The sequence below is a fragment of the Trichosurus vulpecula genome, chromosome 6, assembly GCF_011100635.1.
Source record: "Trichosurus vulpecula isolate mTriVul1 chromosome 6, mTriVul1.pri, whole genome shotgun sequence".
NCBI classification, from domain to species: domain Eukaryota; kingdom Metazoa; phylum Chordata; class Mammalia; order Diprotodontia; family Phalangeridae; genus Trichosurus; species Trichosurus vulpecula.
In genome coordinates this window covers 221,390,928-221,416,943 of record NC_050578.1, presented here as the reverse complement: position 1 = coordinate 221,416,943, position 26,016 = coordinate 221,390,928, and the positions used below count along the sequence as shown (strand labels likewise).

The 26,016-nt window shown below is 45.6% G+C and overlaps 1 protein-coding gene across 1 annotated transcript in view; it reads left to right on the top strand.

Annotated features, from left to right (window-relative positions):
• The first annotated feature begins 388 nt into the window (after positions 1 to 388).
• KCNC1 (potassium voltage-gated channel subfamily C member 1) overlaps positions 389 to 26,016 on the top strand; it is a 78,741-nt gene continuing 53,113 nt past the window's right edge. The window contains exon 1 of the mRNA XM_036764442.1: positions 389 to 958. Coding sequence (XP_036620337.1) covers positions 389 to 958 — 570 coding nt within the window. The remainder of the gene's footprint in view (positions 959 to 26,016) is intronic.

Genomic DNA, 26,016 nt, shown 5'->3' with positions numbered 1-26,016 from the left:
CCCCCCCCCTCCCGCGACCCACACAGCCTCCAAGGGCTCGTTGTCTCTTTCCATCTCACTCCGACTGATAGAGGCAGAGGTTGGAAAGGGGTGGCGGGAGGGGGGAGGGCTTTTGCATTTGGGGGACTGGGACTGTCAGAGGTGCTAGGGAGCCGGGTCGCCGCCGCAGGGTAGGGGGCGGGGCGGTGAGAGAAGAGACAGTCTCTAACTGTGAAGGCGCAGCTCCTTCCCGCCTGCCCTCCTGCAGGTGCTGCTCTTCGCTGCGCGCCCCTCCCCAGGGTCTTGGGGAGAAAGACACAGTCCCCCACTATCCACGATAGCCCCAGAATCCCAGCCCGCCGCTCCCATGGGTGCCCTTGGCCTGCGACATGCCTAAGGGGAAGCCGCGATGGGCCAAGGCGACGACAGCGACCGCATCGTGATCAACGTGGGCGGGACGCGGCACCAGACGTACCGCAGCACCCTGCGCACCCTGCCCGGGACCCGGCTCGCCTGGCTGGCCGAGCCCGACGCCCACAGCCACTTTGACTATGACCCGCGCTCAGACGAGTTCTTCTTCGACCGGCACCCGGGCGTGTTTGCGCATATCTTGAACTACTACCGAACCGGCAAGCTGCACTGTCCGGCTGACGTGTGCGGACCCTTGTACGAGGAAGAGCTGGCCTTCTGGGGCATCGACGAGACGGACGTGGAGCCCTGCTGCTGGATGACTTACAGGCAGCACCGCGACGCGGAAGAAGCACTCGATAGCTTCGGCGGGGCGCCTCTGGACAACAGCGCAGAGGACGCGGATGGAGATGGCGCGGGTGACTCTGGTGACGGGGAGGATGAGCTGGAGATGACCAAGGGCCTGGCGCTCAGTGACTCACCCGACGGCCGCTCTGGCGGCTTCTGGCGCCGCTGGCAGCCACGGATCTGGGCGCTCTTTGAAGACCCCTACTCATCCCGCTACGCGCGGGTAAGTGCCTCTTTCCCCTCCCTCCGCCACCCTCTTGGGAAACAACAATACCCTTTCCCCACCCCCATCCCCACCTTCCGGGCTTGGGCCTTTTCCTTTACATCCCTGCTCTTCTGAGGACACACCTCTGCCGCTGGGGGGCACTGCCGATGTGCTCCGTGAACCCCTGAGAAGACGGTCTCGGTGTTCGGGGGTCCCAAAACTACCCGGGTACCCCTAGCAAGCAGACGGAGAGCTCTGGATTTGGGGTGGAGGAAGACTCTCAGAAAGTCCAGAGAGGGAAGATCACAGAATTCTAGGTTACAGTGCTATAAAGAGCCTTAGAGAGAATCTAGCCCAACCTCCTCTTGTACAGATGGAGAAACTGAGGTCAGAAATATTAACCGGATTGCTGAAGGTCACGCATTGTAGTAAGTAGCAAAGCCTGCATTCGAACCCATGGACTAAATTTTGCCTCCTAGTGTGTGTGTGCCCGAGTGGCAGCTTCCTTTAGCACCTGGCAGCCCCTCCCCCCGCCCCCTCTCCGGCGGGAAGTGGAGGGGTGGAGGTGCGTCTGCGGTTCAACCTAGCTTTCCCTCTCCAGTTCTGGCAATAGAAGGGGGACTGGAATGGGACTAGTTTAGAGGAAGAGGAAGGAGGCTAGTGGCGTGGAGTGTTGGGGAACAGATAAATCAACTATATAACAGAGGGAATGGGGGGTGGGGCGAGGCCGGGAGAATCTTTATAGCTAATGAATGGCGGGACAGTCAGTATCCTCCAGGCAATAGGATAATACCAAGGCAAGAACATCCTCCTCCACCTCTGTCCTCTCACCCCAGCTCAGACACAGGACAGATTCTTGGTCACAGGACAGATTCTTCTCCCCTCATTCACTCGCTCACATAAAATTTCATCCCAGCTCTGGCAGGAATCTCTAGCTTCTCCTGTGAGTGCAGCGGGTTTCCCTAAGGTAGCCAGAGAAGAGAAGAAGGGGAGCTGATAATGGCAGCCCTAAAGAAAGGTTGGGAGAGAACTATATTTAACACTCCTTTCCCTATGGCCTCCAGGCTCTATGGAGGCAGGAGAAACCAGGCCAGGACTAGTCCCCGGGGAGAAACAACTGAGCCAAATGGTAGGTGGATATGCATTTAGCCAGAGAGGAGTGCGCCTTGGAGCTGCTGTCTGCTCCAGGCAAGGTCTGGCTAAGCCTTCATACCTGCTTAGATGTTAGACTCCCTGGCACTCACTCTGCATCTCCTTGGGCCACAGAGCCTCCCACTGCGGCTAAACTGGGGAGAGTCCCTCCTCTTCACAATGTAGTGAGGGAGGAAGTTACTTCCACTGAACCTAAATCATAAAACCACAGAACGACCTCAAAAGGATCTTACAAATCTTCTAGTCTATCAATCCCCATATTTTACAAATGAGGAAACTGAGGCCACTAGTAGAAATGCAAATGGCTTTCCCAAGGTCACACAATGGGCTTGTGGCAGAACCTGGATTAGAATCCAGGTCCCCTGCTGACCAGTCTAGTCCTCTTTTCAGTCCACTCCTTCCCTGAGAAAGTCATGGTTGCCTTCTGTTGTCCTTGGGACTACTGAGCAAGTGTCTGCAGAGGGCTCCCCTCTAGGAAGCAGTGACCTTGGCAAGAGAGTTATGTAACCAGAAAGAGCTTGACTTGGGGCCAGAAGGGCTGGTGGGGGCTGCAAGGGAGAGACATAGCAGCAGGTTTCATGAGTGGCCCAACAGGAAGGGCATTGGTCCAGGGGTCTGTGACCTCTGGTAGATATGTTGTATTGAGACACCTGAGACTGACCTTGGGAATGTGTCATCTTTTCCTGCCTTGGGCTCCACCTCAGAAAGTAATAGAGCTTTTTCCTCAGGTCTGCTTCTTGAATTCCAGGAGTTGTTAAGAAGTTGGTACCTCTTACACCAAATACCCTTCCTCTCACAGATTTTTTAGAACCAATGTTTATAGCTCAAGTCATAGGGCAGGTGGAGGTCACCAAAGTTATAGATCTCTGCCTCCAGGCTACACTTCCCAGGTCCTGTCCCATTTAAAAAAACCAATGAATCTCCCTCCTGTTCCTGTTCCTTTCTTTATCCACTTATATCACGTATGTGTGTATGGTGGGGGTGATCCTTCTTTGGAGGCTGGGAAGCAGGGAGTTAGGGAAACAAGGGGTACATCCCTGTGATGGCATGCATTATTCCTGAAACTTTGTGTTGAGACATTCTTTGCAGAGCTCCAAATTATGCTGAAAAATGTCCTTTTTGAAGGTAATTGGGGGGTGAAGAATGGAAGCCTGGGAACAAGGTATAGGAAGGTGAAGAGAATATTCTAAAACAGTTAAATTGTTTTAAAAAGATACATATGTACCCTGTCTCCAGCACCCACGCAAACCCTCTTACAGACCTTAGAACATCAGAGTTTGGAGGGACCTTAGAACACAGAATGTCAGAACTAAAAATGAATGCCAGAGTTGTAGATGACCTTAGACACCATCTAGTTTAACTCACTTTACAAATAAAGAACCCAAAAAGGGCTTCAGTTTTATGTTATTTTCTTACACTCTTAGGACAGGTGCAATAGTTCCCAAATCAGGTAGGTTTCTCAGATTCAGGACCAGAAATAGGAGAAGAGGACTGCCAGGTCTATAGCCAAGCATGAAGGAACCATGCTTCCTGTGGAGGTGGGGTGAGGTGGCAGAGGATGAAAGTCTTGGCCCATGAAAACCTTGGCAGTGATCCTATACAAGAAAGTGTCACTCACCCAGCTGATACTTATTCTACCTCCTGCTCCTGCCATGATATAGTGGAAAGAAGGCTGAACTTAGAATCACAGGACTAGAATTAAAATCCTGGTTCTGCCACTTAGTGAGTAAATGACTTTGGATGTCACCTCTCTTCTGTGGACCTCAGTTTCTTCCATCTGTAAAATGAGGGAGTTGGATTAGATAAGCTCTAATTTTCCTTTTACCTCTAAATCTATGCTCCTGTGATCTTTTCCCTTTTTTCTGCCCTTTGAACCCAGTCCACTGCCTCTCTGCCAAATTCTCTCATTGCTATCTCTTGCATAGAATCTTAGAACTAGAGAATGTAAGACTTAGGAGGGATCAAATCCGATCCCTCCATTTCATATTTGAGGAAACTGAGACTGTGAGAAAAGAAACCACTAGCCTAAGGTTAGTGAGTCAGTGGCAGAGCCAGGATTTAAACCCAGGTCTCCTAACTTCCAAGTAGAGTTCTTTTTGTGCTACCTCATGCTTCCTTGCTGCAACTCATTCAGGCTTAGAGAGTCTTTGTTCTTTCTGTCAGATGTATTTTTTCTCTGGCTTTGAATAGTGAGATTTAGCTGGTGGCTGAATTTCTTCTTAGGTGCCAATATGGTGTGTGTGTGTGTGTGTGTGTGTGTGTGTGTGTGTGTGTCCTGTTCATGTTTGGGTAAGAAAAATAAGGTTTGATCTCACTCTATTGCCCTATCTGCCAGCCTATTTGCTGGAATTTAGAACACAGTCATGTTTACTTTCCCTCTCCATTTTCTTATCCTCAAGAAACTCCCATCCACGTGTGCACGCATGAGCACGCACACAAACACACATGATCTCCCCTCCTACCCACCATGGGCTGGGTGGCTGGTGAGTAGGCACCATCTGTACATGCCTTACCCTGCTACCATTCCCTGGAAACCCTACAATTTTCTGTTGAAGTGTGTATTTGGTGTTGGTTGAGAGGGAATACAAAAATTCTGGCTTGGAGATATTTTGCAAGGGAATGGATTTGTTAAGTCTGTAAGCTCTGGAATCAAGGCTTCTAACTAGCAGCCATCCAGGGCAGTTATGACCCATCCATCACTCAGCCACCTTTACTGGGCATCCACTTTGCATTGTTCTTAGGATTTCAGAGATGGAAAGGAATATAAAGGTCATTTAGCTTACATATCAAGCAATACATCAACAAGCACTTATTAAATGCTTATAATGTTCTGGCCACTGTGCAGGATGCTGAGGATACTAAGACAAATAAAACAGTCTTTGTCTTTAAGGGGGTTGTATTCTTTGGTGGAGGGATAGATGTCAGATATCCATATATAGGTATAGACAAATTATATACATGGTGATGTGAGCATTAGCAGCTGGGGGAATTAGGATAGGCCTCACATAGCGGAAAATTAGGAATTCTAAGAGGCAGAGATGAATGGAGAGTGTGTTCTAGGTATGAGGCACAACCTGTGCAAAATACAGAGATGAAAGGAGGGTCTTGTGTAAAGACTGTAGAGTGTGAAGAGGATAATTAGATTATGTTTCAGGGAGGACAACTGACTTGTTTAAGGTTACCTAGGCAGAACCGCAGTCAAAACTAGGTCTATGGATTCAAAGTCTAGTCCTGCTTCACAAAGGTTCTAGGTTCTACTTGCTGCAGGGGACATGTCCTTTGCTTTCAGTGAGCTCCCTCAGAGTCCACTTGAGCCAACAAGACTCAAAAGTAGATACTAATCAAATTCTGAGTTGTGTGACCCATACTCCAAGGATTTGCATGGGAAGAGGAAAAAGAGGAAGACATCTTAGGCTGGAGATACTGGGAGAAAACATGAGCAAATATTTAAAGACTGAAATGATCATGGTTTGTTTTGGGGACAAGATAGGGCCTGGTGGTTGCAGAGGTGACTTGTTGGTTTATAGTGGTAGAAAAGTTTGAATAGAAAGTTTGGGGCCAGATTACCAATGGCCTGGAATGATAGGTTCATGTGTTTGGATACAATGAGCCATTGTCAGTTTTTAGACAGGAGGAAAATATAGAACATAGGCTGTCACCAATTTAAGGGGTATTTAGAAATCATTTAGCCCAAAGCCCTTGTTTTATATATCTATGTTTCTTGTCTCTACATCATTGAATACCAGTGTTTAAGGGAGTTTATTCCAGAAGCCTGTACAGGACAGATTGGAGAGGAAGTGAGAACAGTTGGTGAGATGGGTTAGAAGGCTTTCACAGAAATCTAGGCATGAGATAAGGAGAGAGGGCCATAGTTGTCTTAGCATTCCAATCATCTAGATCCCAGGATCATAGCAATCCAGATCCTAGGGTCTTGACTATTCACATGCCAGGACCCCAGCCACTCAGATCCCAGCATTTCAATCAGTTCAGATCCATGGATCCAGGGCTGCCTCAATCCCAGATCCTGAGATCCTACCCATTGAGAGTCTAGGATCAGATCCACTCAGATGGCAGGATCCATTTCATTAAGAAAACCATCCTTGAAACTAAAGTCTTAGTACCAGTTCAGCCTAGCATGGTTTACTAATGGACTCGGTATTTTTGATAGCTGCAGGTGAAGATTGGAGCAAAAGTGGTAGGACAAAGGTGGTGGAGTGGCTGAGTAGCTAAGTGTGGGTAGACCTTCCAGGAATCTCTGATTCACTGGACAGGAAATAACAGCCTCTTTTGGCATCTTAGGCTAAGCATCAACTGTAGACCTTAGGAGGAGTGGGCCACAGCTCAGTCTGGTACTCAGGGAGGGGCCATATAACTTCAGGGCAGGCATGGGAAATCCTGGGGAGTGGGAGCAGGAAAAACACATGGTCATCATTTCTAGAATGATTTGGAGACCTCAGGCAGCTGGCTCTGGATGAATGATTTCTCTCCTGTCAGGGGTGATTTATAGTGGGCTGCAGAGTGCCCCCAGCATCAGTCACACTGTACAAATTATGAATCTGTCTCAGTCTCTGGCTGGCTGACTGCATACTCGTCCTGTGTAGGGAGTGAATGACTCCAGACTCTGAGGAAGAGAGAGTTGCATTGACCTACTGAGGTCCCTGCTACCAGCTTTAAATCTCCACTGTGCACAGTATGGGCCTGCTTGGGAGCAAGGGAGGGGGTGAGAAAGGGAAAGAGAGAATGGGGCAAGGAACAAGGCTCAAAAGAGGACTCTTTCTTTAACAGCACGGTCTGCCTAGGCCTAGTGTTTGTGGAGGAGGTGAAGCCTATAGTCCCCGGGGGAGAGAGGGAGGGAATAAAGAATCTAGAATGAGGAAGGTACTTCAGGAGAAGAAGGAATCCCTAGGAGATAGAGGATGTGCTGAGGGAGAAAATTTTCCTGGGGGACAGAGGGAGACCCATAGAAATAGGAAGTATTTGAGGTGATGGAGGAACTATAGGGCAAGAGAAGGGTCTTGCTCTCAGAGTCTTTCTGGGGATTTGAAACCTGTCTGATCATTCAACTGGGGAGATGGGGGCACAGGATCCAGGAAAAGCTGAGACTGAGGTGGGTGAACATAGTATCTTTGGAGACAGAGGTCAATGCCTAGGAGCTCCCTGTAGACCCCCCTGTCTGCTTTTAGCTCTTTCCAAAACTTATTTTCCCATTAAAATGTAAGCTCATATGAAGTAAGCTGTTTCATTCTTTGTCCTTATGTGTGCCTGGCACATAGTCATCACTTAATAAATACATGTTAATTGATATAGTCCCTTCTGAAGGGAACTGGGGCCCTAGCCATGAGTTCCTAAGAGCTGCTATGAGAGCCTGAAATTTGGAGATGACCTCTATGTCTCCTGTCCACCCCCTCACCATGTCCCCTTCTTGATCTCGTCTTTTTTGACCTTGAAAGGCTACTTGTGGGTAGGAACCGAGCAGCAACAGGGCTTAGAAAGGCCAAACTCAAAGGGCAGCCATCTTTTTGAGGTACAAACAAGCCTTTCTTGTCTAAAGTCTGATCTTACTGAATTGGCTATTCATGGCCTGGGATCATCTGCTGGCCTCTTTCTGGGCCTTGCTTTGAGCTTTTTCTTTGATCAGAGGCTCTTTGTCCTTCCCAATCAGGAGACAGGGGCAGGTAGTCCCCATCAATTGGGGAGTAGTCACCATCCTTCCCAATTTCACACAGTGGAATGGTTTTGATCTTTCAGCATTGTCCCTTTGACTGCTCTCCCTTCCCTACCACCACACCTCTCCCCATCTCTACCTATTTCTCTCTCCTCATAGAATCATAGATTTAAAGCTGGAATGAACTCCACAGACCATGTTGTCCAACCCTCTCATTTTATAAATGGCAAAAATGAGACATGCAGATAAGTTCAAGTTTACATGGCTAGTAGGTGTCTGAGGTTGGATTTGCACCCAAGACTCTTTGATTTCCAGTCCAGTGCCCTATCCATGGTCTCTTCCTCTATTTTTCTTCCATCCATCTCTCTCTGTCAGTCTTCTTTTCTCTGCATTTCTTCTTTGTCTCTGCTTTGCTATCTCACTGGGTCTCTATATTCCTATTACCTAGCTCAGGTTTCTCTTTGTTTCTGATCTTTCTTCTGGCCTTCTTTTGAAATTCATTCTTCAGGAAGGTTGGAAGAGAGACCTCGATTCACTCTGAGACTTTCCTGGTGGTTATCATTCAGGGGCCTGGACCCAGGGCCACCAGCTAGATTTTCATTGCTCTCTCAGGGCCCAGGCTGACCTTGAATACTTGATAAATCTTGGTCCTGTCCCCAGTCCCAGTAGAAGAAGTAGAGCCAGGTTGCTGAGCCTGTTTGCAATGGAAGAGCCTCTGGATGAGAGTGCTTTGGCACAAAATAGTCTAAAGTCTCTACCAGGCACTGTCTAGCCAGGGAGTTAATCTCTGACATTCAAAGGAATCATCGAGAAGGGACCGTGTGGCTGATCAGGGTGCATGCCTGTCCATACACATCAGAACACTAAGATTCTCCCTCCCCCTCAAGTTCCTTTCTCACCCTGGGGGTGACCCACACCTCCATCGTCCAGGAACCTTTCATCTCACTCATTTCTCTTGGTCCCCTACTTTTCACACGGTGCCCTCTGACTCTTTAGCTCAATAGACATATTCTCTAAGTTTTTCCTTACCTCAGAGCTCACCTCCTGAGGCTCAGTAGCCCAGACATGAATCAGAGCACCTGGTTTGGATCCCTGGTGGGCAATGGGGCCATTCATGCATCCTCAGTGAAGTGAAGATGTCGATGTATTACAGTGTCTTTGCAGTGCCCCTCTCTGCAGTAGCCCTCCCCGTGGTGGCCCTTCTCTGCAGTGTATACTTTTCTACAGTGCCTCGTCTGTTGTGCAGTCCTCTCTGTAGAGAGCCTTTCCTGCAGCATGCAGTATTTTCTCTGCAGTGGCCCTCCTTCTTATGACCCTTTTCTGTAGTGAACGCTTTCCGCAGTGCCCCTCTCTGCAATGCATGTGTTTTTCAGTGCCCTTCCCTATAGAGAACTGAGTCTTTTCTGTAGCATAATCTCTATAGTGCCCTTTTCTGTACTGACCCTTCTCTGCAATGTGCCTTCTTTGAAATAAATGGGATCCTAACATTATGGGGTTGGTAGTGAAAGTATTTTCTCTATTTACAGACTGGGAAACTGAGGTTCTGTGATGTGTTTATTCTGTGCCTTCTCTGCAGCATATCCTCTTTGTAATAAATATAATAATCCTATGCAATTGGTACTGCAAGTATTTTCTCTATTTGTCAGATGGGGAAACTGAGCCAGTAAGGTATTTTCTTTATTGTGCCCTGGCTCTACAGGGTGCCTCCTCTGGAAGGAGCTGCCCAGTTAACAAAGTGACCCCTTTCCAAGGTGAGCCATATCTGCATTTTTCCCTTCTTTGCAGTTTGACTTTCTTTCGTGAGCCTTCTCTGCAATGCACCCTTTCTGCAATAAAATAATAACCTTGTGAGGTTATTAGCTTGTCTATTCTCCCCATTTTACAGCTAGTGAAACTAGGGTCTGTAGCGAGCCAGAATTTTGTGCAGCTGTCTTTCTAGGTGACAAAAAACGTTCACTTACATTGATTAGTTGCTTGAAGGTCTCAAAAGCACGCTGCTCACAACGACTCTGCGCGATGCAAGCGCTTTCCCTCTTTTACAGATGGGGAGCTCAAGGCTCAGTCTGGCATTTTTCTGCATTGCACCCTCCCAGGAGTATCTCCTCTGCAGTGCACTTTCTACCGAGGGCCTCTCACTGCAGGTCTGTCTCTCTGCAGGGCTCTCTGTCTTTTGACTTTTATCCCCACAGAGCTGTGCACCAGTTCATTGCTTATTATTTTCCTTGATGGCAATGGCAGACCTGGTTATCCCCCAAGCAGTATAGAAGCAAGGAGCTGAGTCCTAGCTATAACATTTGCCAGACTGGATGAGGCAGACTGATAGCAGAGGTCATTAAGAGTTTGTAGTTATCTGTAGCAGTATTGTCTGAGTGATCTGGATGTCTCTGTGCAAAAGCTCTAGGAACCAGCATTTCTGTTGGTTATCTTTGAGCAAGTTAGGGGATAACAAAGCTCTGGGCTGCCCAGTACCAGCCATAAAAGTTTAGCTGACTGATCTCCCTTTTCTGACCCAAGAGCAGCCCCACCATGGTGGAAAGATGTGGTTGTCCAAGGGGAAGGAGTTCAGAACTTATTGGTGGTCAAGAAAGCTAGGTTTCAGTTCTGACTCTACTACTCACTCACTGTGTCAAGAAAGTCCTTTGTCCTTTCTATGACCTATTTTCTTTATGTGTTAGAATGAGGGAATAAGGCAATAGGATCTTAGAACTGGAGAGGATGATTGAGGGCACCTAGTCTCTGATAGGTGGCCAACCAGTTCCTCTTTAAAGACTTCCAGGAATGGGAAGCTCATTACTTCCTGAGATAGCCATCCCATTGTCAGAGTGTTACAGCATCCTTCCTTATGCTGAATGGAAACCTGTCTCTGTTTACTAGGAATGAACTAGATGATCTCTAAGGTCCTTACAGCTCTAATAGTCTATGATTTCTTGGAACCTCATACTCTTCACTGGGAGGGGCATAATTCACTGATAGAGGAAGGAAGGGAGAGGTTGGCTGCTGGCCATATTTCACTGCCCACAGAGAGTATTCTCAAGCTGCTGAGGGGGATGGAGTGGTTGCGAAGCAGTAGCAACTCTTTTAGGGCACCAAATAATATTTCAAAACTGACCAGTAGATTGAACTCAACCTCTTGAGGACCCCTGCATGTGAAGGCAGTCCAGGCTGAAAATGGAAGTGTATTCGAGTAGAATGTTTTATTTATTAAGGGATGTTTAGGGTCAGAGGAATGTTGATTTAGAGCTTGCAGTGATGTTAGAGATCATCAATACCACCTCTTTCACTTTGCAGGTGAGGCCCAGAGAGGTTAAGTTGACTTTCTGAAAGTCACATAGGGAGCAAACAGAAACAGGATTATATCCAAGACCTTTGTTTTCTAATCTGGTAATCTTTTATGGATGGCCATTCTAGTTGTCCCTAAAAATTCTTGGTGCCCCTCCCCAAACAGAAGTCATTCAGAGAGTTTTGATATGGGTGTAGCATTGCTGGTTGTTCTTAGGAAACTTTTTGCGTTATCTGGGGATTTTGATTATCTGCACTCTCCTAGTTAGCAGGGAGAAGCAGGTGTTGACCATGGGAGGTAACAAGGGAGCTGGTTGGGTCCAGGGATCTCCGGGGCATCCCATGACAGCTGAATATAGTACCTTGTATCTATTTAGAGCCTGGTCTCATGACAGGGGCATTCCCAAGGGAGAGAAAGAAAGAAATCCCCTGGTCAGCAAGGTCTTGGCTCCTTGTTCCTGGCTGGTCCTCTCTCTGGGAGCAAGGGGGACTGGCCCAAGCAGGCTTTGATCAGGGGGAGGGTTTCCCTAGTTAGAGAGAGAGACACACACACAGAAACAGAGACATACAGAGAGAGATGGAGCAACAGAGAGAGAGACATATGCATACAGAAAGACAGAGATGGAGAGAGAGAGAGAGAGAGAGAGAGAGAGAGAGAGAGAGAGAGAGAGAGGAAAGAAGAAGTAAAGAAAAGAAAAGAAAAGAAAAGAAAAGAGAAAAAAAGAAAAGAAAAGAAAAAAACATGTCTCTGGCAAGAGCTGGCAGCCATGCCTTACTTGAAGGAAACCACTTTGTTTCTTGGATTTAAAAGATATCAAAGGACTCCTTTCAGGAGCTCCCTTCTTCCTCTGCTCCCCGCCCCCCACCCCCACCCCATAACCCTCTACTTCTGTGAATACTGTTTCTAAGGGTACTGGAGTAAACAGAGGCACAGCACAGTGAAAATGGTCAGTGACAAGGGCCCTTGGAATTCAAAGACTGTTCTCTGGAGCCAGGACTCATATGTCATCACCCCTCCCCTCCCTGAGGGCAGAACAGCTGGCCTTGCAGCATGGAGTGGCCCCACAAAAATCAAGCCCAATCTGGCCTAAACTCCATCTTTCTGGCTTCCCCATGTCCCCTAGAAGATTTCCTGGGGAATTAAGGAGGCATTTGGGGGAAAAGAGATAGATTAAGTGAAGTCAATTCCCTGTCACAGGAAGTATTTGAAGAGAGGTTGAATTATTAGGGTTGATATAGGGAAGAGTACTTAATCTGCACTCATATGACTCAGTTTTAAGTGTTGCCTCTAATGCTTACTACTTGTGTGACTTTGCGCATGTTATTTAACTTCTGTGGGCCTCAGTTTCCTCATATGTAAAATGAGGTGGTTGGACTAAATGATCTCTGAAGCCTCTTCCCACTTTGGAACTATGATAATTTTGTCCTAAGGGTCCTTAGACCCTAAGATTGACACTAATTCTGCCTCAGAGGCCATCTGGTCCAACCTCCTCAATTTATTTAGGAAAATGCTGAGTTCCTGAGAAGAAGAGTAACTTCCTCTAATTTACACAGTGAGTGGTGGAACTAAGTCTAGAACTGAGGTCTTTTGATGCCTCTCCTGGAGTTCTTTGCATTGCATAATGCCACCTCCCAGAAAGCATATTTCCAAACATACTGGCTGTTCCCCTATTTTGTCTGCACCACCCTGGTGCCCAGATGTCTGGGGTGGCCAGGCTGAGTTTAGCCTGAGGCTGTGTAGGAGCAGGAGTCTCTTGGCCAGAAGCCTGGTCCTCGAGGATGAACGGAACATTTCAAAGGGAATGTTGGCTTTGGTCCTGGGATGACAGCCGAAGCCCTCGGCCATGGGACCCTTTTTTCCTAAGCCTGGGCCTCAGGAGTACACTGGTCTCAGTGTCTCCTGACTCTGGGCCTCAAGGAGATGCATTGGCTCTGCTCGCCTGGCAGGGACTGGGCCTCAGAGTGACATTCCTGGCCTATTCACATCCTAGAGCCCAAGTCACAAGAGGACACATTGACTCTGCCTGCTCCCATAGCACCAAAGACTCTCTAGTCCAACGTGAACAGCAGTTTGCATTGTAGCATGTCTGATAAGTGGTCCTAAGTCTGTAGCTCCATAACTTCTTCCCATTATTCCTTTCCACTTGACAACCATTCAGATTCTAGAAAGTAACTATTGTATCCCTCTCCTTCCCACCCCCAAGTCTTGTCTCCTCAGGGCTAAACATCTCCAGGATCTCCAAGGTCCTCCAGATCCTCCTAGGGTCTGGACTTCTGTCCTCTTCCCATCCTGGTCACCTTCCTTTAGACAAAATCTAGAGTATCATCATAGTGCCTCAGGAATACAAATTGGCCTTGATTACTCCCCAACCCTGAGCTTCCTAGGTATCCCTGACACCAGTGGCTCTGGAGGGTTTCTCCTGCTAACCAACTCCTGCTCTGGGTGATTTAGAGCTGGATGAAACCTCAGAGGCCATCTAATTCAATCCTCTCATTTTGCTGAGACCCGCCAAGGCTAAATGGCCTAGAGGAAAGAGGGAGGGGTCCAGATTTTACAGGGGAAAGAGCCTTCAAAGCAAAGACTCTTACTTGGGGTTCACAGACCCCCCAAGGGATTCATGGATAGATTTTAGGGAATCTGTGAGCTTGGATAGGAGGAAATGATATTTTTATTTTCACTAAACTTTTGTGCATTTACATGATTCTGACAAGGGGACCACAGACTTGTCCAGACTGCTCTTTCTCTCTAAAACCAGAATGACTGTTATGGGGCATGAGTCCCAAAATCTCCCTCTGTGTAAGCACTGGCTTTGGAGACCTCGTGTTTTGCCACTGTTTCTAGACATCCTGTTCACATTCCTAGACCATTCAGAGAGATCAGGGAGCCATCAGAGGTACAGGAGGGACATAGCCTCAGGCTGCTGCTTCTGTAGTAGCTGTAGAGATGTAGGTAGCCCCAGTGTCGGAGCTTTGGCTGTCCATGCCCACCGTCTCTGCCACCACCATCTCCACCATCCCCACCTGGAGTAATTCAAGGGTCTTGACTCTGCCTTTTGGTCACCTGCCTTTCTATAGCTACCTCATTGGAGAGAGTCCAGCAGAGAGATGTTATCTGCGCACTGGGAATGAAGATGGAGGAATGGTGGCCAAATGGATGAGTCATGTGGGGAGTGGATGATGCAATGGGTGGCTTGGTGATTGTTGGAGGGGATGGCTCAGTGGTTGCCATAAGGGATGATGCAGCTGATGGTTCCATGAGGGGTATAGTAGGTGTTATGGTCAGTGGTGCATCAGGTAGTGTAGTAGTTGCTGTAAGAGATGGTACAGTAAATTGTTCTGGAAGTGGGGCCATAGTAATTGAACTGCAGGTAATGTCTTTGAAATAACTTTAACCATCATTTCTTCTGGATAACCAGACCTGGGACACAGCAGATAACCCTGGGCCCTTTTCTTCAGGGTAGCGGGGTTGGTGTCCTGAATTGGATGCCAGAATTAAGGCTGGAGAGGGACCAGCAGATAGAATAACCCCAAGATATTAATTTTATAGCCTATGCCCTTGCCTAATTTATTTACATCAAAGGCTCCCTTCTCTGCTCAGACAGGGAATCCCATAGTTACCCCAGATGAGTAGTCAACTTTTGTGATGGTGATAGTGGCACGTGTTGGGGTTAGGAGGGGCAGAGATTTATTTCGGGCAAGAGAGTCAGGTGGACAAAGACCAAAAAAAATAGGAGAGGGCTGTACAAGAATGAGGGTGTGGAGTAGTCTAGTTTGTCTAAAACATGAGAGTAATCTCAAATATACCTGAACAGGTAAGTGGGGACCAGATTGTGGGAGGCCTTGAATGCCAAGATTAGATATTTATAATTTCAAAAGGGAGCCATTGAAGATTTTTTTTGAGTAAAGGAACATGATTATACATATGTTTGGAAAATTATTCTAGGAGTGTTTTGGATGATGGACTGGAAAGAGAACAGATTAGAGGCAAAGAGACCAGCTGGGCAACTATTTTAATAACTTAGGCAAGAAGTGATGAAGACCTAAACCAAGGTGATGGTCTTGTGAGAGAAAAGAGGACAGATGAGAGAAATCTTGTGGAGGTAGATTCACCAGGTCTTGATGGCTGAGTAGATTTGGGAGGGAGGCTGAATAAGGGAGTAAAGTCAAAGAAAATGCTGGCTTTTCAAGCCTGGGTAACTGGACAAATCGGGACACCACCAATAGAAATAGAAAAATTATGAGGAGAAGCAGAGTTTCGGAAGAAGATAATGAGTTCTGTTTTAGACAAGTCTTCTCCAAGAGAGTAGAAGCACCAGGGAAGCAAATTTAGGTTTGATGAAAGGAAAAACTGCTCAACAATGTGATCTGTTGAAAAGTGGAATGGGATACCTTGGGAAGAAATGGGTTCCTTTCACTGGAGGTCTACGGGCAAAGACTGGATGAGCACTTGTTGGTTGGAGGAGATTCTTGTTCAGGATTGGTTTCTTTGATTTTGTGATTCTAGTATTCTATGTTCACTGCCCCAACCCTAATCTACCCCTGCTAATCTCTTGGGAAGTACTCTCTCACTTCATGTTGGTTAATTCTTCTCCCTACCTCTTGCTCCAACAGATCCATTCTTTTCCTAGTCTTGCAACTCATTCCTCTGAAGATGCCCTCTCACCCTTCCTGCCTCTGAGACTAGAGACTGATCTCCTGCCAGTGACCATGCTGCCACATTCTGTTTTCCTTTGGTTAGCTGGGTTGCAGGACTCAGCTAATAACATAGCCATTAATATGAAAGAAATCAATCGATGTCGAGGTAGAAACAGAAAGGTGTGGTGAGGGGTTAGGATTGGATATAAGAGGTGAGAGAGAGAGTGAAGAGTCAAGAATGACATCAATTAATGATCTGGGGAAACTGGAAGAATGGTGTTACCTTTGACAGAAGCAGGAAAATTTGGCAAGTGAATGGCTTTGGAGGGAAAGAGAATGAATTCTGTTCTGGACGTGTTGAATTTGTGACGTCTCTGGGACTTCCATTTAGGAATGTCCAATAGGCTATCAGATAGATCCTGGCTGCAGACAAAATTGCATCCCACATACACAGAGCTGTAGGTGGAGTTAAATACTACAGTCAGTAATTGGGAAAACCCTCCTCTTTAAATGGAGGCCTCAAAAGAAGAAGGAAGGGGAAGGGCGGTGACAGAGTACCAACGAAGCCCAGAGAAGAGAGAGTAGGAGAAGCAGAGCATGGATGGAGCAGGTGCGAAATAGTGAAGTTAAAATAGGACCCTCTGGTTTCCATTGAGCTTTTGCCCCTATTCCTATTGTAATCTTTAGCTTAGCTTCCAAGGTCTGTCTGAAAATTGCACCTAAGAATTCTGGTTCTCTGAGGTCAAGGGATACCTCTTGTTTTGACCTTTTATCCTGGTCTTTTTCATCTTTTTTCTCCTTGGGACTTTATTCTTCTCCCTATACCCTTTCCTTGGCTCCATTTTCCAGTGGATCATCCCCTAAGCATTCTGTATCTCCATTCCCAAGGACTAGTTCCCCTCCTCAATCCTAATGCTTGGGTTTTGGACTGCATCTGCCTTCAACATCTCCCAAATCAGTGCCAGAGCCTCTACTTCTTTCTTGTGGTCCCAACTGCTGTCTGTTCATTTTCATGAGTGGCCAAGTTCAGCCCAGTTTTTTCCAGAGGACACTCTGGCAGGCTGCAGGCTTCCTTTATCTCCTATGAGAATGCAGACACATTTGTATCTGACCCAGCCTCTCCCACACATATGTGACTGGTCCTCTTTGAGCCACATTGCATATATGCTGGCCTGAACACGTGCCTGTGCCTGACCGATCCCTCCAAAAGGCAAACAAACTTGTGAATGGCCCTTTCTGGCTTATCCCTACAGCAACTACAGGTTTGGCCCACCAGCCTAGCTCCTGCACTGTCTGCCTGCCAAGGACCTTGTCTGCAATCCCCAGCCACAAGGATCCTACATTCAAAGCTTGCCGAAAGCAGAGTCTAGAAGCATGAGTGATGACTTTCATTTTATCACAAGTGAACGAGAGAATAGAATGGTAGGGAAGGATTACAAGTCAGAGCACCCAGACATGAGGTCCAGGGTTCTTTTCAGCTATGATTCTGTGATCTCCAAATCTGATTGACAAGCAAAATGCAGGAAGACTATCCTTTTAAGTCTCAGCAAGATCTGTGTATCAGAGAAGCAAGGAAAGTTGCTGCTGCATTGGTCAAGTGAACTAACCAAGGCCACTACTCAAAGCATAATAGTAAAATCTTTTGTTTTTTAAATCAGTCTATAAATAATGCAATTAAAAAAACCTTATCCTCATACATCATTGTACTCAGCACTTTTAATACATTGTTTGTGGAATTAAGATGAATGTCTGGAAAAGCACTTTGGTAGCACCAGCTTTAAAATGAACCTTAGAAGCCACTGTCATCTCCAAGAGGAACTAGATGCTTCTTGGGACACTGTCAGTAGGTAGAAGTCCTGATTGAATCTGTCTCTGCCTCTTATTACCTACATGACCATAGGCAAGTAATTTTATCGCTTTAGGCCTCAGTTTCCTCATCTTTAAATGAGGGCTTGGGACTAGATGACCTCTGAGGTTCCATCCAGCTAAAAATCTATGATCCTTTGATCTCCTGTCAGAAGCCATGAGTATTAAGTACATTTCAAACCACAGCCCTCGAGCTTTCCAGGGCTCATTCATTCACCACAACTCTGCTCATCTTGAGGAAGGGATTAATTTTTTATGCCCAACAAGCCACAGTGTGGTGAGTGTGACCTCTGTGTGCCAGTGGCTCTCCGTGCTGCTCCTGTAGAAACAAGGGACCTGCTGAGATGCCTGGGGCGTGTACTCAGCTATCAGAGACAAACCCCTCCCTGAGATTTCTGAGGTCTGGGAAGGAGTGGAAAAGCATATGACCACTGCTGACAATAGCATTGGACCAGAGCTTTCTCACAGAGTGGCCTCTTACCTGAGGAGGACACTGAATCTCAGATGGAGAAGGGACTTGACCCACTTTACTCCTGGCCAGTGATCTAGTCCTAGCTTTCTCTAAAACTCAGCTCAAGAGCCACATCCTATGGGACTTTGTACATAGCACTCCTACATCTCCTCCATTATTAATGACCACCAAAATAAGAGAAATCAGCCTCAGAGTTGGGAAAGCCTGGGTTCAAGTCTTATCTCTGTTAAGCTCCTGATTCCCTGTGTTTAGCTCACTCTCAGGTTTTGAAAACCTGTCTCTTCCATCCCAAAACAAATGTAGGCATGTACTTCCAGTATCAGGAACTACGTCGTTGTTTCTTTGTAGCTGCCAAAATGATTTTCCTAAAGTGCAGGTCTGATCATGCCACCCTATTTTTCAGCAGACTCCGGAAGCTCCTTATTGCTTCTAGGGTCAAATTTAAACTTCTTTGGTTAGCATCAAAAGCTCTTCAGAACCTGGTCCCTTCCTATCTTTCTGTTACTCTATAAGTACTCTACAGTCCATCCATACTGATCCACTTGCTGCTCATCTCCTCATACATGATATCCATCTCCCATCTCCATGGGTTTGCACATGCCTGGGATGCTCTCCCTTCTTCCCCCCATTTCTTGGAATCTCTGTTTTCCTTCAAGATTCCACTAAGATTTCATTCGCCTTCTGCAGAAGACAATTTTAGGTCCCCCACCTTCTAGTGCCTTCTCCTAGAAGGTTACCTTGTACCCAGGATCATGGTATCACAACATCATGTGTTTAGAACCAGAAGGGATCTCATAATCCAATGCTCTTGTTTTACAAATGAGGAAGTGGAGGCTCAGGTAATGACTTACCCAGGGTCACACAACTTGAGTTAGAGTCAGAATTTGAACCTATGTTTCTGATGCCAAGTCCAGCACTCTTTCACTATGTCTATATATGTATATATTTGTGTCCTCCACTAGAATGCAAAATCTTAGAGGGCAAGGACTGCTTAGCTTTTATTTTGGTATTCTCAGCACTTAGCATAGTGCCTAGTATACACTAAGCAATTAATAAATGCTTGTTGATTAATTGCTTAATATATGTATTCCACTCAGTTGAATTCAACAAGCATTTGTAAAGGGCTTACTATGAGTCAGTCATTTATAATCATCACAAAGAAACCATTTCTTCACATTGATACTATCATGTGCACACATGCAACATATAGTTGCAAATGTCCCTATAAACTCTCCTTGACTATCCTGGATGAGGTCTTTTTCATTTGGCCACCAGGAAAGTTTGGTAAATCAAATTGAATCAAATCAACAAGAACTTATTAACCACCTCCTGTGTGCTGGACCCTGTGCTAAACACATGGGATACAAAGAAAGAAAAAGGAAAATCCCTAATCTCAAGGAACTTACATTCTAATGGGAGACACAATGTGAAAGAGCCTATGTATAAATAAGATATGTGCAGTGTAAAATAGAAGGTGATCTCAGAGGGAAGGTACTGGGGGTTGAGAGAGACTAGGAAAGATCTCCTCCAGAAAGCGAAGTTTGAGCTGAGTCTTGAAGGAAGCCAGACAATGTATGAGTCAGAGGTGAGGAAGGGGAGAACTCCAGGCGTGAGAGACAGCTTAGGGAAGCTCATGGAGTCAGGAGATGGAGTATCGTGTGTGAGGAACACAAGTGGGCTAGTGTAGCTGGATCATAGAGTGCTTGGAGAAGAGTAAAGTATAAATGCCTGGAAAGGTAGGAAGGGTCCAGGTTGGGAAGGGCTTTAAATCAAGAATAAAAAGAGGAAAAGTCAAGATACCAAGATATTTGCATTTTAATGGATCTCAGAAATCATATAGTCCAACCTACACATGAATAGAAATTCCCTCTACAATATCCTTACAAATGGCTGCCCATCCTCCAATGAAGGACCTTCATGGATGGGAAACTCTGACAGCTCAGTTCTCATTTGGACAGTAAATGATAACAAGACTTTCTTTATATGGAACCTAAATCTTCCTCTTACGACTTCCACCCATTCCTCCCATTTCTGCTGAGCAAAACAAGTCTGCTCCCCTTCAGATACTTAAGAATAGCTATAATGATCTGAGAGGCAGAGGGATACAGTGGAGGGAGGGCTTGTTTTGGATTCAGTGGGCCTGGGTTTGACGTCTGGCCCCGCCACTTATATCTTAGGTGACTTTAGGTAAGTCTTTTTACTTCTCTCGGCTTCAATTTCCTCTTCTGTAAAATGAGGGTATTGGCCTAGAATAGATGATAATCAGGGTCCCATGCCTGGAACTCTCCCTTGAGGGTATGGTCTCAGATGAGTCAGTATCCTGCCCCTTTGCCTCAATTTCCCACTCTCTTAATTTAGAGACAGTGCCATTTTACATTCTAGCCTTGGGACTAGGTTGTCACAGAATCATAGATTTGGAGATGGAAGGGATCTTTGGAATCAATCTAGTACATGATGTTAAATGAAATCCAAGGTTACACAGGTAGAATCAAGATTTGAACCCTGTTCTTTCTGACTCAAGAGCCAGTATTCTTTTCTGTACTTTTATAATACTAAGGACCAATGTCCTGTCCTTATTCCTGGATCACTATAAGCTTCCTCATAGGGGAACAATGAAAAAAAGTGTGGGTGAAAGCCACAGGAAGCTGATGTAAACATGATGTTCTCTCAGCCTCATCCTCATTCTCTAGAGGCCTCTGACCCTTTGCAAGGGGAATGGAGAAGGGTGCTAACATTTCCCTGTGTATTCAGCTCCTGTGGAAGTCTATCTGCATTTTCTTTCTCTTCCTTTGTCTCCATACAAGATGCATTAGAAGCATTCCCTTTTCTGTTCCTCTGTGTCTTCCAGTTATCCAGTGAAGTGAATAATCCCTACCCCCACAGAAATGTGAATATCCAATGAGATAAGGAAGCTTAGTATAATAGAAAAAAAATCATTGGACTTGAAGCCGGAAGACCTGGGTTTGAATTCTGGTTGTGCTATGCAAGCAAGGTAATTAATATCTTTGAGCTTTAGTTTTCTCAGCTGTAAATGAGGTTAATTACATTTGCACACTAGCTACCATGTGGAATGGTGAGGAATTTGCATAGAAAAGCTACAAATGTGACCTGTTATTATGAGGTGAAAGTTAAATTACCTCTATAGATCAGAATTATGTGCCAAATGTAATAAGGAAAAATGGAATAGGGGCAAATGTAAAAATCCCATACTTGGGTTCAAAAATTCAAGAGTTTAACTTTGAGATGGGGGTGAATTGGTCAAATGAAGATGATGATGATGATGATGATGATGATAGCTAGCATTTACATAACTCCTACTATGTGCCAGGCATTATGATTAGTGCTTACAAATCTCTTACTTGATCCTCACAACAACCCCAGGAGGTAGATGCTAAGTAGTATCCCCATTTTACAGATTAGCAAACAGAATAAGAGACATAAGTGATTTGCCTAAGGTCACCCAGATAAGAAGTGTCTGAGACAAGATCTGAACTCAAGTCTTCCTAACTCTAGGCCCAGAATTCTACTTACCACCCTGAATGTTACATAACAGCCAATGTGAAATGACCTGTGGGTTTTAATGAATTATAAGCAGAAATCAACACTGTGATATGAAATATTGATTGAGAAAGCAAAAGTGATCTTGAGCTGCAAAAATGGAAGCCTGGTGTCCAGACAAAGGAAAGAGGCAGTCTCATTGTCTTTTGTCCTGATCTAACCACATATGGAATATTGTGCTCCATTCTGGACATTACCCAGATGTCAAAGGACATTGATCAGTTGGAGAAAGCGCAGGGAGGGGTATCCAAAAGGAGAAGGGGACTCCAAACCATTCTGCATGAGTATTAGTTGAAGGATCTGGGAGGGGAAGGGTAGTTTGGAGAAGAGAAGATTTAGTGAAAACATGATGGTTTCCTTTGAATATATGATGCATCATTGTGTGCAAGAGGGATTAGATTTGTTTGCAAGGAAGCAGATTTCAGTTTGAAGTAAGAGAGAAAGTCTTAACACTGAAAGCTATCTGAAAATGGAATGGGCCCCCTTGGAATGTTCCAAGGCCTATGTCACTGGAGGTACTGACCCTTTGGTCACCAAAGGGTGAACCTTTGTCAGGGTTATTGTGTGTAGGATTTTTGTTCAGATATAGACTATAGATGACTTCTGACATTCCTTCCCACTCTAAGTTACTGCGGGATAATGGACATAGGTCTGGACTGGAGTCAGTGGAGACCTGGATTTGAATTGAGCCTTTACTAGTAGTATGAGTATGGCCACATCACCTAAGCTGTCCAATTCTCAATTTTCTTATCTATAAAATGGGATTGGTGATTATAATAGTAGTACCTGTATCACAGGCTTGTTCTAAATATCAAATGAGATAATATATGTAGTGGCCAGAGAACTGAACTTGGAGTCAAGAATACCCACGCTCAGATTCCATCTCCACCACTTATGAGTTCTGTGACCCTGGGCCTCAGTTTCCTCATCTATAAAATGAGAAGGGTGGACCCATTGGCCCCTAAGGTTCCCTTCCAACTTTAATTCTATCACCTTATGAACTTAATATGTGCAAGGCAATATGTTTGCCTATGGAAACGCAAAGACAAAGACAGAACATTCCTGCTCTCCAGCAGCTTACAGGGAGAGTATATATATTATCTAACTGGGAAGATCCACAAAGTGCAAAAAGAAAAATGCAGTGGAGACAAAATTGGACCAGCTCAATGTTCCCCTGGGAGAAGATGCAGCCCTGCCCAGGAGCAAGGGGCTGGAGTGCAGGCCTACTTCAGCCAAGCCCTTACATCCCCCACCTCTGGGGCAGATAGGTCCTCTAGAGAGAGCTTAGCTCTTGCAGACAGAAAAAAGAAGATGGCATTGCTCAAACTGCCACTCGTTTACATTGATTCAATTGAATTCATTCAACACAAGATGCTCTGAGTGCCCAATCTGGAGAGATACAAAGTTAACTAAGGTATATCCCTTGCTTTTATGTCCCTTCTAGTCTAGCAGGAAATAGTGCACATTAATACATAATACCACATGCATTAATAGAGGTACAAACCAAAATGCTCTATGGGGACTGAGGTTTTTTTTTTGCCCAGGACAGTTAGTTCCACACCCCCAGGGAAGCTGAAAACCAATTTCTTTCCCATGGGGCCCAAAGCTTCTTGCAGAGTAAGTGAGAAAGAAAGAGCCCGGTAGATAGGCCAGAAGCTCCCAAGGCTGGGAAACAAGTCAGAAATGTCAGGAAGTCACAAGGAAGATTGCTTTCCTCTTTCCCTAGCAGGTAGAATTGAGTAGAAGCCATGGAATCAATAACAGCTTACCTTAATAGGATCAGAGGACTTAGAGTTGGAAGGAACATTAGAGATCCTTACTCTCATTTTACAGACGAGAAAACTCAGGCCTCAAGAGAGGATTTGACTTGGCCAAGTCACCCAGCTGTAGAACTATACTGGAGCACTGGAGGAACAGTCAAGAGTGCTGGGCATTAAGTTTGAGGACCTGGGTTCAAATCTTGGCTCTATTCTGGACTCTGTCTATGACCTTGGGAGCTCAAATCACCTATCTTGGCCTTAGTTTCCTCATCTATAAAATGTAGATGGCCTCTAAGATCTTATTACTCCAAATCCATGATGTTTATTACTTCAGATTGCTGTGTTTGGCCAAGGCTTACAGTTCATCCAAGAGTACAGTGATTCTCATCATAGGCCTGGGAAGGAGGCAGGGCAAGGCTGACCATCTCCACTGCACGGGGGAAATAACTGATTATTGGAGATAGATATTCTTACATAAAGTAGCTGAATCAGGATAAATGATGGCCTAAACCAGTGGTCTCCAAGCTTGGACTGCAATCCTTTATGGGGGGACAGGACTTGGTATGACTTGAAACAGCGGGTATAATCAGCCAGTCAGAGGATGGGAAGATGGGTTCAATCTTATGGGGCTTGCCTCCAACGTAATCACACTTGCCTTTAGCTCATAATTGCCCAACATCTCCCCACTGTGCTGCTGCTGTGCAAGATTCAAAGGTCTCATCTGTTCCCTTAAAGTTAATTATAATCTAACTGCTGCCAGAAAATACTCAGGTGCCATTGGGAAAACTCCTCTCCCCAGACTACCAATCCCTGAACCCCAGGTCATCTCATGGCTTCAACAGTCCACCCTTGGAGGGTGGACTCTGTGTTTGTAGACTCGGCTGGCTCTAGAACTGTGATTTGTGAGTAAGAATCCCTTAGGATGAAGCACAAAACAATAGGAAGAGTGGTGGTTTTGGAGTCAGATCACACGGGTTTGAATCCCAGCTCAGCCACTTACAGACGAATCACTTAATTTTTTGGGGCTCTGGTTTCCTCATCTATAAAATTAGGGGGCTGGACTAGATGACTTTTAAGACCCTTCCAGTATGGACCTCAGTCCTCACAGACTGAGGGTCCAGTAAGACCCTCCATTCTATTTTTGTTTTGGGTGGGGAAGAGTTAGTTACTCATTAGTAAGGGCATATTATAGATAAATACTTATAATACCTTGGGGGCATAGGTTCTTTTTTATTGATAGGGCTGCTCATTCAAAAAAGTTAAGAGAATTCTGATGGGAACTGTGGGAGGAGTCATGGTATGGCCAGGAAAAGCCTTGGGCTGGGTGAACTCCTCTAATCTAGCTGGGTGACTCTGAGCAAGTCACTTAACCTCTGTGTTCCTCAGCTTCCTCATCTGTAAGAAGAGGATAATAACCTACCTCCCTCCCAGGTTTATTGTGAGGAAAAATGAAATAATGTTTGTAAAAACTTAAAGTGCACTATAAATGCTGGATAATATACTGAAAGAGACAATGTGATTCAGTGAGTGGGGAACAGAATGCGGAGTGTGGGAGGAAGCCTGCCCAGTGCAAATGACAGCTGACCCAGTTACTGGCTGTGAAGGATCAGGGGCACATCACTCCCCTGAGCTTTAGTTTCCTCTTATGTCCAATAAGGATGATAACACATATGTTACCTTCTTCACAGGCTTGTTATAGAGGGAAGTGCTACGTGAATGGGATCTGTCATTCATTGTCTGAGCCTCAGGGTCCTTCCTGTAGAATGGGTATAGTCATACCATTAGTACCTACATCATTGGGAAAGGAGCTGTATGTGCATACATATACATATGTATATATGCATATACATTTACAGATAGACAGATAGACAGACAGAGAGTGATTATTATTTAACCTTCCTCCCTTTTTTCCTCTGTAAAATGCTTCACTTCCAGGGTGGTTTTGAAGATCCGGAGAGATAATGGATGCCACCTGCTTTGTCAACAGTAAAGGGCAGTGTAAATACTGTGATATACAAATGTGTAAGAATGCGCTTTCCTCCCTTCATTGTAGAAGTGGGGGTGGGGAGGCATGGGTGTGGAATGCTACATGTACTGTCAGAATTCATTGATGTGTTGCTTAGTTTTTCCTCAACTGTGTTTCTCTCCCCCGCCCCTCTGTCTCTCTCTTCCTCTTTCTCTCTCCCTCATTCTCTCTCTCTCCCTCCCTCCCTCTCTTTCCCTCTCTCCTTCTCTCTCCCTCCTTTTCTCTCTCTCTCTGTCTCTCTCTCCTTCCCTTCCTCCCTCCCTCCTTCTCTCTCTCTCCCTTTCTCTCTCTCTCCTTCTCTCTGTCTCTGTCTCTCTGTCTCTGTCTCTCTCTGTCTCTGTCTCTCTGTCTCTGTCTCTCTCTGTCTCTGTCTCTGTCTCTCTCTGTCTCTGTTTCTCTCTCTCTCTCTCTCTCTCTCTCTCTGTTTTTCTCTCTCTCTCTCCTTTATTAAAAGGGATGGTTCTCTGGGTTGGAGAAAGAGGAGTGACAGATTGGGAGTTGAAGGTGATATAAAAACAAAAGATATCCATAAAACACTTTGAAAAAAGAAAATAAACAGCTTCTATGAGGACAAGTTTTGTGGGGAACAAAAAGAGATATGCAAATGCGAGAAGCCAACATAAGCTTCAGGCATATTGTTATTATCCTTACCACCTCTGAGGT